The sequence below is a fragment of the Physcomitrium patens genome, chromosome 19 (assembly GCF_059467195.1).
Source record: "Physcomitrium patens ecotype Gransden chromosome 19, ASM5946719v1, whole genome shotgun sequence".
Taxonomy (NCBI): Eukaryota; Viridiplantae; Streptophyta; class Bryopsida; order Funariales; family Funariaceae; genus Physcomitrium; species Physcomitrium patens.
In genome coordinates, this window is record NC_143428.1 from 7257902 (window position 1) to 7270734 (window position 12833).

General features: G+C 35.5%; 1 protein-coding gene across 2 annotated transcripts; it reads right to left on the reverse strand.

Annotated features, from left to right (window-relative positions):
* Window positions 1-511: 511 nt before the first annotated feature.
* Window positions 512-4381, reverse strand: LOC112295924 (pyruvate kinase isozyme A, chloroplastic). Of its 2 annotated transcripts, XM_024547976.3 has the most exons (8): window positions 3789-4381; window positions 2985-3660; window positions 2686-2776; window positions 2294-2487; window positions 1956-2077; window positions 1593-1836; window positions 1273-1507; window positions 512-1159 (listed from the first exon to the last, which is right to left on the reverse strand). In XM_024547976.3, the coding sequence occupies exons 2-8, from the start codon at window positions 3609-3611 to the stop codon at window positions 828-830; spliced, it is 1845 nt and encodes a 614-aa protein (XP_024403744.1). In that variant the 5' UTR covers window positions 3612-3660; window positions 3789-4381; the 3' UTR covers window positions 512-827. The 2 variants fall into 2 exon arrangements, with proteins under 2 accessions (XP_024403744.1, XP_073385004.1); XM_073528903.2 differs by having other exon boundaries at window positions 2985-4381.
* Window positions 4382-12833: the final 8452 nt, after the last annotated feature.

A 12833-nucleotide genomic window follows, 5' to 3' on the forward strand; every position in this document is an offset into this window, starting at 1 on the left:
GAATACTTCTTACTTGATCAGACTGTTCGAACCGCCTTCTCTATGCACAGGATTCCACGTGAATCTGTAGCTGTCGAAATGATTTCACATTGAATCTTCCCGTCAGGATTGATTCAAACATGGGTTACATTCCTGCATCTAATGTAAGATCTGTGGGGAAACTGTATCCAGATAGAGGAATATTTTGCGAGTTATGAACTCATTTTCACGACCTTGACGTCAAATCTTTGTTCTGTTCCACGCTTAGGCTCGGCGCTGGCAGATTTTCGAATGTGTGTAGGAATCTAGTGATTAGTACTTTTATAGAACTGATTTCCTTGTGGATTCAGACTGGTATTGACTCCTGATAACGGCAAATTTAATTTTTTTTCGTTTTCTTTTTCTTTAATGTATGAGGCAACTGATGATCTTGGTTATAACAGCAAGCTAGAGGAGGAGGTTGTCTCGCTTGGATTGTCAACATAAGTGAAAGCTAGACTGTATGTTGCATGCATCGGTGAGATCTTAGTCATCCGCCATCAGAATTACCAATTTATTGACATTCATGTATTCGTGCAATCCCCTTCTATCAGTGCAATCATTGTTTTGTAACAAAACAACCATAGTTGTATATATATATATATATATATATATATATTTACAAAGACACGCACACGCACAAGCACACACAAACTTATACCGACAAACTCGTTCCGAGGGCTCATTATAAACGATGACAAGTACCTCGCAGTCTCTCGGTGTCGGTAGACAGAATCTCGGCAGAGAAACGCAAAGTTTACTAACTGGACAAGCAGACGGCGTCGAGACGAAGATACAACAGCAGTTGCTCACGACAAGACGTGGACCTGAATGGATTGCAGGATGCCTATTTCGGATTGAGACGAGGAGGACACGTCCGACACCGCAACCACCAGATTGCCAGAGCTCGCCATGCCGCGGGCTTTCAACAGCGCCGAGGACTGGAGAAGGTTGCTCTCCAAGTCCTTCCTGAAATCGAATTTGAACGGGACGATCCCCCACAGCAGGTCCATGCGCCGTGTGACGTTAGTCGATTCAGTGAAAGCGAAGATGGGACAGTCTGGGCGGTTTCGCGAGAGCAGCGAAGCCATATAGCCCCGGCGTGTGTATACGAAAATGGCGTCCGCTCCCAGTTTATTGGCTGCACAGCAAGAGAGGTGTTAGGCATCGTGATAGAAGAGGATTCATGGATAATCTGCATGGATGGATCCTTCTTCGAGTCCACGATGATATCAATGAGGATGAGTTATGTACCAATCTGAGCTGCAACGTTACAGATCTGTTCCGATGTTCTTGCAGTGTCCGATTGAGAAATTTCCGGGAGTGAGACTTTGTCGTGGTGAGTCTCCTCCCGACCCCATTGCTCCATGCGTAGACTCACAATCCGCAAGACCTCTACGGCCTTCTTAGGATGAAGGCCCATGGCTGACTCGCCAGACAGCATCAGGGCATCCGCTTGTTGCCTAACAGCATTTGATATGTCTGCCACCTGCAATGAACGGAAATAATCAACGCCACAAACCTGTGAAGAACACGACTCCAATTTTATGGAAAAAATTCCAGTCGAGGCTCACCTCTGCTCGAGTGGGTGTGGGATACTCAACCATCGACTCGAGAAGCTGTGATGCGACGATTACAGGCTTGTTCAGCTTGCGACAAGCATCCACAATTGCTTCTTGCACAGACGGGACTTGTTCAAGTGGAATGTGTGCACCGAGATTTCCCCTTGCAACCATTACTCCATCCGAAACGCGTATAATGCCATCCAAATTACGGAGGGAGTCTCCATCTTCGACTTTGGCGATCACACCAATTGACCTACATTTCAAAGTAAATCACCGCGAATCATTATAATTTCAGTGCGTGAGATAGCTCTCTACAAAGAAATTCGCAAAATGCATTCATTAACCAGGCATTTTTTCAGGGGAGTTTGAAACCTGTCTGGCGACCGTGCAGAAACGTAACTCTTAAGATGTTTGATGTCCTCAGGGGACTTCACAAACGAAACGGCAATGAAATCCACACCCTCAGATATGCTGAAGTCGATATCAACCCAATCCTGCAAACCATTCGCAATGTTGTGAAAAACAGATTCAAGAATAACCCAATCGAAAAGAGTGTAGAGAAATCGGATCATGGGATTAGCGTCAGGTGACGGACTGCCTGTCTCGTGTATTTAAGAAGATGCATAAGGGCTAATCGATCAACACCAGCTGGGTTCTATATCATAGAAAACATATAGACGAGCGAACTACTGAGAATGTTATTATTTTACCTTGGATGATATTGTGGGAAGAGTCACGTTCTTCTTTCGAACCAGAAACCCATCACGCCATAAATTTAGATTAGCACAGGGCAAAAGTATGCCAGGATCAGTGCACTTGCACTGCACATCTGGACCCACCTTCTCCAGGACCTCGAACCTTACCATTCCTCCATCCACTACCAGCTCATCGCCTACCTGCACATCTGTTGAAACCACTTATTAGCATTAATCAGCTCGTGGTGTCACAGGACATAATTGAAGAGGAGTTTTAGCATCTGAACATATTCTTCGCAAATTCATAAAAAAAACAGCGTGATAGTAAAAATTAGTTCAGGGACAATGCTTGAGGACATGCTTAAAACCGCCCTGATATAATTAAAAATAATAATAATAATGGCTACCTTCAGCAAAACCTTCATAATTGACCTGGAGAGTGTAAGCAGGCAATGGGCCATTGAACTTCCGCACGGTGAAACACCACTCTTCTCCATCCTTCACACTTGAAAAATACAAGAATAAACTCCTTTCTTCTGCTTGTGTGATTAGAAACCAACGAAGAGAAGGAGCAAAAGGCTGCTGGTCAATAATCAAATCACCCTTGCAAGGACGTGACAGAAACTCGAAAAGGACTGCGTGGATGTAAATTATGCTCGAGAAAGGGTTGCATGATGTAGGAAGAAATTTAGAGCCACAAGTCTACCTCCGCTCTCGCAGATGATGCCCCACCAAGGTCGCCCATGTGTATCTCACTCCCCTCGGTATCGATCATCACTGCAATGCCGTAGCCCTTCGCGGCATTCAGTCTCCGGCAATTCTCGATCACCTGTCGGTGCCACTCGTGAGTACCATGGCACATATTGAGCCTGGCGATGTTGATTCCCGACGAGGCCAGCTCATCCAACTGCTCGTAAGAACAGCAAGCCGGCCCAATTGTGGCGACAAGCTTCGTCCTCCTCGCGTTGCGAAACCCGCCCACTGTCTTCAACTCGTTTTCGACGCGTGTGTCTACCTCAAAGCCACGCTCTGCCATGGTCCTCTCCAGCCTTGATACTTCCTCCCCTAAACCAGTGTGCTTCTCTTTACCTGTTTCAATGGCATTCCTCACAGTCGGTGCTAATCCCCCACACTCCACGACTAATGCAGCAGTTCTCTCCCTGGTATGTGACAACGCTGAAGCGTGTCTTCGCAGCTTAGAGTTGCCTAAATTACATCGACGCTCCCCAAAACTGCTGTTCCCTTTACCTCCTCGATCAGCTAATGCGAACGCATCGATGCCACGAAACAACCAACCAGCATTGTAAACTCGAAGTGTGCTGGCCATTTTCATACACGTCAATTACGCTGGGCTGGGCCAACACTCTCTCCTTGCTGCAACACTGAACGGCGTAATCCATGCACCACGTCAAGAAAAAAAACTTCCTTCGTGATACATGGTTCATTATTTCACGCAAGAAGACACTGAAATCAACACAATCTAAAAACCAAAACATGAAGGACTGTCAACCTGGAACGCAGCTGAAGGGACGATGATCCTGCACTGCTTCGGATTCGTAAGCGTCTGCAGCGTCTGCCCAAAATTCCGCCTGTGATAGCGAGTTGGGGCAGCATCCCGGCGATAATTCCAATACCGAGGACTGGCGGCGATTCTGAGGGGGCATGGGCCTTCACATTCTGGATCTCCACAAGCGGACTCACGAGGCTCGCCGTGGCTCCACGCGAGGACGGATGGGTCACAAACACTCACTCTCTGACTGGAGTGAACGCCGTCTTCGTTCGTGTGAGCGCCGAACACGGTCTCGAAATCTTGTTCACTAATTCAGTGTTCGTCTTGTGCAGCCCACCAGACTATCACCTTACCGACATACAATTGTACACATCACTTCGATGTCCATATTTACATCACTTTGAAGTAATATAACACTGACTACAAGTAATACAATACCAATTATGAACGAATGTAAATTTAAAGTGTGAAAAATGATGTACATAAATACATACAAATACATGCAAATATTTGTATCTTCAAAGAATTCAAAAACCAAGAATCTAGTAAAACAATAATTTATAGTTCTTAGAATCTTATATACATTAGGTTTATATAATAACACAAAAAAAAAAAAAAAGTAGTAGTACTTAATTATTATTGTTCTATAGGTTCTAATTGCATTTATCATGTCAGTAACTTTTGTTTCTTTTTTCTTTTCATAATCATATTTTTAAATTTAATATAGATTATTTTTCTACTATGAAGTGTAATTAGTTTTGATTGACTACTTTACGATGTGAATATATATATATATATATATATATATATATAAATATAAATGTGTGTATGTGTGTGTGTATGAAATGATCCATATCTTCTTATCTTTTATACCAATGATTTAAATCAATGGTATGACTTTGCAAACTTCAATTTCTTTAAAAATATGTATACTTTAATGATTTTTAATATTTTTATTATATTACAATATTTTTACTAACTTATACAACTTCTAAATAATAACAAAAATGGATTTATGTTATTATTCTAGAACATATTAATATAATATTCTAGACATTACTAATTGATGCATAAATTGCATTATAATCTACATGTGTTACTTCAATTTACTAAAAAATCTTCATATGTATAAAAATAACGTCTTGGTGCTCCAAAAATAATCAACACTAAGATTATGCAGGTTTTTTTTGAAAAATAGTATCTAAATTTGATTTGAAATACTGAAATAAAACAGTTTTATGATCAGTATGTTTGGAAGTTCAAATACAAACATGATTGGTTGATAAGTTATTCAAAAATAAATTTTGTTATATTAATACATTCCAAAAAATAATTTTATATTCTTATATAAAATAAATAAAATACATGATAGATTAAATCTTTTTCTCTTCTTTGTTGATAATGTCAAAATATTTAGAAAAATAAAAATAAATAAAAAAATGATATATTATTTATAAATTTATAAGTCCATACAATAAAAACTAAAAACATTACTAACATAAAAGCATTCTAAAAATATTGCTTTAAAATTGCCAATAAACTTTGTTATTTATAAACTTTATTTTGATCTACATGATATAGTTGGAAATGGAATTTGGACTATTTTAATTTTTTAACTAAAATATCTATTATATGCCTACTTCTAATATAACACTAAATTATAATTTCTTCTTTTTTCCATTGATTCAGAAAGACTTTTTATATACACATTTGATTTTTTTATAAAATATTATTCCTTTAGAAGATATGAATGTTTTTTCTTTTTCTTTTTCTGTTTCTTTGACACAAAGACAAGGCATACTTTATGTTTTGATTTTTTAGAAAATAATAAATAAAAGATTAATTATTAACATCCTATTAATTAGACTTAAGCGTATAACTTAAAGTAGGTAGCCTTATTTCATAAGAAGTATAATTTTGTATATTATTAAAGCACTATATAGAATTCTAAAGTTTTACTTAATTATCATATTAATTGTAGTATATAACCTTTTTTTTCTATCCAAAAATTATTCTATATTTCAAAAAGAACTACATCTTGTCTTGGATGTTTGTTTATTTGTTTTTGTAAGAAGTCCTAAGTTATCCATAATCTATGAGACCTTGCAAAATTAATTTTCTACTATAGAGATCTCTTTATTTTTCTTGTTCAAATACAAATTTGTTCCTTTGAATCTATATTTTTTATTAAAAGAGTCTTTGCAATAGCAACTAATTTTTTTTGAAAACATTAAACTTAGAAGGAATATTACATGCAGAAGTAATATTCTCATTATTTTTTTCTCGTATGTTGATTGCCACGTCTTTATGCCAAATGAGCCTTAAAACATAACTTCTTTAAAACAATAAGATTGAGCCTAAACCTTACTTTTATTGAATTGAAAGATATGATCTAACAACATGTTTTATTTTTGTAAAGCTATGTTAGGAGATGGAGAATTCTTTTCCAAAAATCTTCATCCAAATTTAGTAAAATAATTTACTAATCCATATTTGATAACTAAGAATATGCAAGGAAATAAATAAATAAATAAATCACAATCTATGCCATAGAATAAATGGATGCTTATAGTTGTCATAGACATATATATTTACATCAATAGTTACTTATATGATTAAGTAGTAGTAGGTAAATATAGAATAATTTCATAAAGTCTTCTAGAGTGGCTTCTTAGAAGCTTCATAAACTCGGTTTTGACTTTAGATGTGTTTGTAGGTTAGAAACTTGGCCAAAAAGCTAACCATGTATATATAGCTTATGGAACAAGTTATCTCCATATAATAGCTTGTGGAATAAGCCAACTACATGGCTCATACATAGATAACTTGCCTTACAAGATAAGACATGTGGCTACCTAAGTCAACACATGTTGGAGGTCTTATAGGACATTGCCACGTAGCTCTTAGTTAGATAGTATATATGGAGGCAAGAGTCAAGCCTTCTTCACTCTTATCAATGCCTTTTTAGTCTTAGTCTTATTTCAAGACTTTCTAGTCTTTCTTATTTTTGGCAATAGCTATTCTAATTAATATTACATCACCTTTTGAGTGACTTTTTAGTTCTCTTCAGTGATAGAAGAGTGTATTGAGGATTCTCTTTCTTCGAAATTCATGTCCTTGACAGTTTGACAAGAGTGCTAACATATTGTTTCAGTCTTGTTTTAGAAGTGGGTGGATTATCCCACTTCTATTGTTTTGTTTTGAAGGTTGTGGACTATCCACCTTTAAACAAAAAATCTTATTTTCTAACACTGATCTTTTCTTTAAAGAAAGTGGATTATCCCTCTTTGTGAGATTTGTTTGTAGAGGTTGCAAATTATCCTCCTCTAATTTAACTTTTGAATTCATTTGAGTTGTCTATGGAAGGAAAGATTATGGATGCTACTCTCAGTGGAAGTGAGAAAAGATTTACAACTATGGTAAATCTTTATCAACTTATCAAGACTCTAAGAGTAGAAATCTCTCATATTTCCAATGTGAATCATGAAAGTACTATGCCTATGCCTATAGAAGAAGTTCAGAGTCTGCTACAAGAAGTTGTGTAGTTGAAAGAAGCAAGTAGTTCAACGTCACAACCAAATCCAAGGAATTTTGCTTCTACAAGTATGACAAGGATAAGGATTATTATGCCTAAGAAGTTTCATGGAACAAGATCAAAATTTCAAGGATTTTTGCAACAAGTCAAGCTCTATCTAAGGTTGCACTCTTTCCAATATCCTGATGGATTTATCCAAGTCGGATTCATAGGCGCACTACTATCAGAAAGTGCTCTCTCTTGGTTTACACCTTCAATGGAAAAAGATTCACGACTCCTTTATGATTTGAATTCATTCTTAGAAGTGTTTACGGCCATATTCGGAGAAAGTAATCAAGAACAAGTAGCAAAGACCAAGCTTTTATTCTTACGACAAGGATCACAATCACCTACTACATATACTGCCAAATTCCAAAATCTTGTTTGCGACATGGATTGGAACAACAAAGCACTTATCAACCAATTTTGATATGAATTGAAGGATAGCGTCAAAGATTTGTTATTAATAATGCCGAAAGTAGAATCTTTGAAATAATTTATTACTCAAGCCATTACATGCAACAATTATTTATTTAAAAGGCATTAAGAACAAAGATTTGGTTAGAGAAGAATAAGTCAAGTAATGGTAGCAGCTCCCAAGTTTTCTGAAACATATTTGTCAAAGCCGGAACCAATGCAAATTGATATGTTACATTTTAAACCTCTCACAAAGCAAAGAAAGTCTCATCATCGCCAAAACGGATTATATTTATATTATGGAGAAGCTAAGCACACTACTCAATATTATCCAAAGAAGCAACATAATTATAAAATGAGGAGCACAATTACCAAAGAAGATAATGTGTCAGAAAACGAGTTTCTCCAAGTACAATAGGGACTGTGCGGCTAGAATCATGTGCAATACCTAGTAAAGGTCTTATCCTCTCCTCAGACCCCTCATCTTATTTTATAATAGAAGTATATTTAGGACCTAATAATCACAAAGTCTTTGCTTTGTTAGATTCAGGAGCCTCAGCATGTTTTATAAATGAAGATTTTGCCCAAAAATCAAAAAATACCTTTAGTGAAGAAAGTTTAATCCGTACATGTAGAAGTCATAGATGATCGTTTGTTGTCTTCTGGAAATGTTACCCATGAAGCTATTCCTTTAGATATAAAAATTAAAGATCATAATAGCGTAGTAGTATATAATGTAATAAAATCTCCCTCTAATCCGATTATTTTAGGATTGTCATGGCTAGAAAAATATAACCTTCAAATAAATTGGATTTCTCATAATCTTAACTTTTTTGATAGTATAATCCAAGGTTGCGTTAGCAAAGTAGAAGTACGTAAGTCCAATACGTTGAAATCTTTACTAGTAGGTGCAAAAGCTTTCATGCATGCTGCAAAACAATGATCATCTTTTGTTATATATGCTACACCCATTTCTAATAGTGAAACAATGTCAAGTGGTATTCTTAAGCAATATCAAGAATTTTAAGATATTTTTGAAAAGAAAAATGCAGATATTCTCCTCGAGCATCAACCTAATGCTTCTTCAATTGATCTACAAGAAGGAGCTCGACCACCATTTGGACCAATCTATAGCTTATTGCAGAATGAGTTGGCTACATTAAATGACTACATTGATGAGAATTTGGCAAAAAACTTCATACGCCATTCTAAATCTCTAGCTGGGGCTCCTATCTTATTTGTGAAGAAGAAAGACGGATCTCTACAAATGTGTAGGGATTATCGAGGACTCAACAAGATCACCATCAAAAATACGTATCCTTTGCTTTTGATTTCAAGACTTCTTGATCAACTCAATCAAGCAAAGATCTATACCAAAATAGATCTACGAGGAGTATACAACTTAATTCGTATAAAAAAATGAGATAAATGAAAGAGTGCTTTTCAAATTAGGTATAGATATTTTGAATATAATGTCATGCCTTTTGGATTCATGACTGCACCGGCCGCTGTTCAATATCTTATGAATGATATTTTTTGTGAGTTTTTAGATGATTTTGTTGTTTGCTATTTAGACGACATTCTAATCTATTATAAGAATATAGAAGAACATGAGCTTCATATTCATCGCGTGTTATAGAAACTTAGAGATGCAAGATTATATGTCAAGTTAGAAAAGTGTGTATTCCACACTACTCAAGTTGACTTTTTAGGATACATCATTTCCAACGAAGGCCTTATGATGGATCCCAAGAAGGTTCAAACTATCATAGATTAGAAAATTCCAAGAACAGTGCGAGATGTGCAATACTTTTTGGGCTTTGTTAATTATTATTGAATCTTCATTAAGAACTTTTCTCCAGTTGCAGCTCCACTTACACGTTTAACTTGTAAAGACAAACTTGAGTGGAATAAAGAAGCAAAAGCATCATTTGATGCTTTAAAGAAAGAATTTATTTCTGTACCAATCTTATATTGCATTGACTTTTCTAAGGTATTTTTTATAAAAATATGTGCATCAGATTTTGTTATAGGTGTTGTGTTGTTATAAATGGAAACAAATGACATACTCCACCAAATAACTTTCCATTTGACGAAATTTTTAGCAGTCAAGATTAATTATGAGATCCATAACAAAGAGCTCCTTGCAATCGTGGATTCATTTCAAGAATGGCATCATTATTTAGAATGTACCTCAAGTCCAATTACCGTATATACAAACCATAAGAACCTCAAGTAATTCATGTCAGCATGTGTCGTAAATTGTCGTCAAGCCTGTTGGAGTATGTCTTTATGTAGATTTAATTTCAAGATCACTTATTGATCCAAAAAATAGCAAGGTTTATTAGACGCTCTTTCTAGAGGTTCTTATCTTGCACCAAAAGAAGGAGATGCATCTTTTGATCAACAAAGATCGATTCTCTTGAAGCCCGAGCATTTTTATCTTCGAGCTATAAAATCAACATTGATTGTTGATTCATCATTTGTGAAGCAAATTCAATCAAGCATGTCTTTTGATCTTCTTGTTCAGGAAATCAATGATACTTCCTTTAAATCTCATGATACTTCCAAGTTTGAATTCAAGAATAATCTATTATATTTTGAAGGACACATGTATGTTCTAGAAGATGAAGCTCGATTATATGTTCTTCAAGCTCATCATGACTTTTCAGCAGCAGAATATTTTAGATACAATAAAACTTTGGAATTAATATCGAGGGATTTTTGGTGGCTACAAATGCAGAAGGTAGTCAAAGATTTTGTACAATCTTGTGATTTTTTCTTAGGATTAAAAACTCCTCATCATTGACCTTATGGACTTCTTTAGCCGTTACCCATTCCAGAACAACCATGGTCTTCTGTTTCTATGGATTTCATCATGGATCTTCCAATCTCAGGTTCTTATGACTCTATATTCGTGATAGTAGATCGTTTTATCAAGATGGCATATTTTGTACTATGTACAAAATCTATCACAAGTGAAGAAACAACTAAGCTTTTCATTAATAATATCTATCTCTATCATAGATTATCAAAGGATATTATATCGGATAGAAGGACTCAATTTGTATCAAGATTCAGGAGAATCCTATTCAAGATTCTAAAGGTGGATATAAAGCTTTCTTCAACTTTTCATCTTCAAACTGATGGACTAACAGAATGGATAAATTAAGTTCTGGAGCAGTATTTGAGATGTACCATCAACTATCATCAAGATGATTAGACAACTCTTTTACCATTGGCAGAGTTTGTATATAATAATTCGATACATCTTCCACTCAAAAAACATCTTTCTTTGCCAATTATGATCATCATCCACGTCTTGATACTTTTGACTTTTTAAAAGTTAATAATCATGTAGCAAAAGATTTAGCAAATCGCTTATCAGAGCTATATACAATAATAAAGATACAATTAAAGAAAGCTCAAGAACGACAAAAGACCAATGCGGATGCCTATAACAAGGAGCAACCATAATACAATATGAGTGATAAGGTATGGTTATTTCGTTGTAATATCAAGACTACTTGTCTTTGTGATAAATTAGATTATTGTAGGCTGGGACCTTTTGCTATTTGTGAACAAATCAATCTTGTTGCCTATCGATTACATCTTTTGGAGACTATGAAGATCCACCTTATATTTCATATGTTTCTTTTAGAGTTGTCTAAGATAGTGAAAATCTTGGAAAAAAGATAAATTCCACTTTCTCCTATAAAAGTGGATAACAACCAAGAATTTGAAGTAGAAGAAGTCTTAGACTCAAGGTGGCTCCGAAATAGATTAGAATATCTTATTTATTGGCACAGATATGATATTAGTGAATGCACATAGGAGCCATCAAAGAATCTTGCAAATACAGCAAAGAAAGTTGAAGACTTTCATCAACGACATCTATCAAAATCAAGATAAAAAATAACAAATCTTTGCTATAAAAGAAAGAAGATCAAAGAAAAATAACATTCTACCTTCTATATTTCATTGTAGCTTCTGTGTATTTGTAATGAGATGGAGCACCAACAACTAGCAGATTCAACTTAAGAGCTTTTATTTACGGACTTAACAGATAAAACATTGTAATTGTCAGAATTCTCAAGACGACGGAATCGAGATGAAGATCCTCAAGAATGACATGTCTTTCCTCGAATAGTTGGTTTGATACAACATGTTTGATATCACGACCTTGGAAGAGACTCTCAATGTTTAGTGATTATATTAGACGTACGAACAACTCCTGATGGTGTCTCAAATGTTTTATTTGAAAGAAGTTATGAAGGCCTCAATAATGATCAAATAACATGGTAGTCTTCTCGTCCTTGTAGGGGATACTATAAATAGTTTAAAGGACCTATCAACCATCTTCAAAGAAGTAAAGATTGGAATATGTAGCAAATATAATTTGTAACATCTTCGACTTCTTCAACATATGAAGGCCGCTCCTCGTGGAACTTGTTCCTAAAAGTGGATGATAATATCACGGATATATATATTTACCTCAATAGTTAATTATATGGTTAAGTAGTAGTAGGTAAATAGGAAATAATTTCATGAAGTCTTCTAGAGAAGCTTCTTAGAAGCTTTATAGATGCGGTTTTGACTTAAGATGTCTTTGTAGGTTAAAAACTTTGCCAAAAAGCTAACCATGTATTGATAGCTTATGGAACAAGTTATCTCCATATAGTAGCTTGTGGAACAAGACAACTACGTGGCGCTCTCACGGACATACTCATGTAAGCTAGTAATTACATATACAAATAGGTAGAACTAAGTAAAAGTATGTAAAAGTAATTTAATTCTATAGTATTTAATATAAAAGCTTCCTAGAAGCTTTATAGACGCTGTTTTGACTTTATAGGTGTCTTTAATTGACTTTTTGAATTAGAAACGTGGTCAACAAGTTGGCCATGTGCCACACATGTTGTTAACTTGAAGATCAAGCTAACTATGTGGCCCAGACATAAAAAAATTTGCCTTGTAAATCAAGGCATGTGTCCTACAAAGTCAAGACATATTGGAGGTCCTATAGAATGTCGCCACGAAGCGTCTAGTTAGAT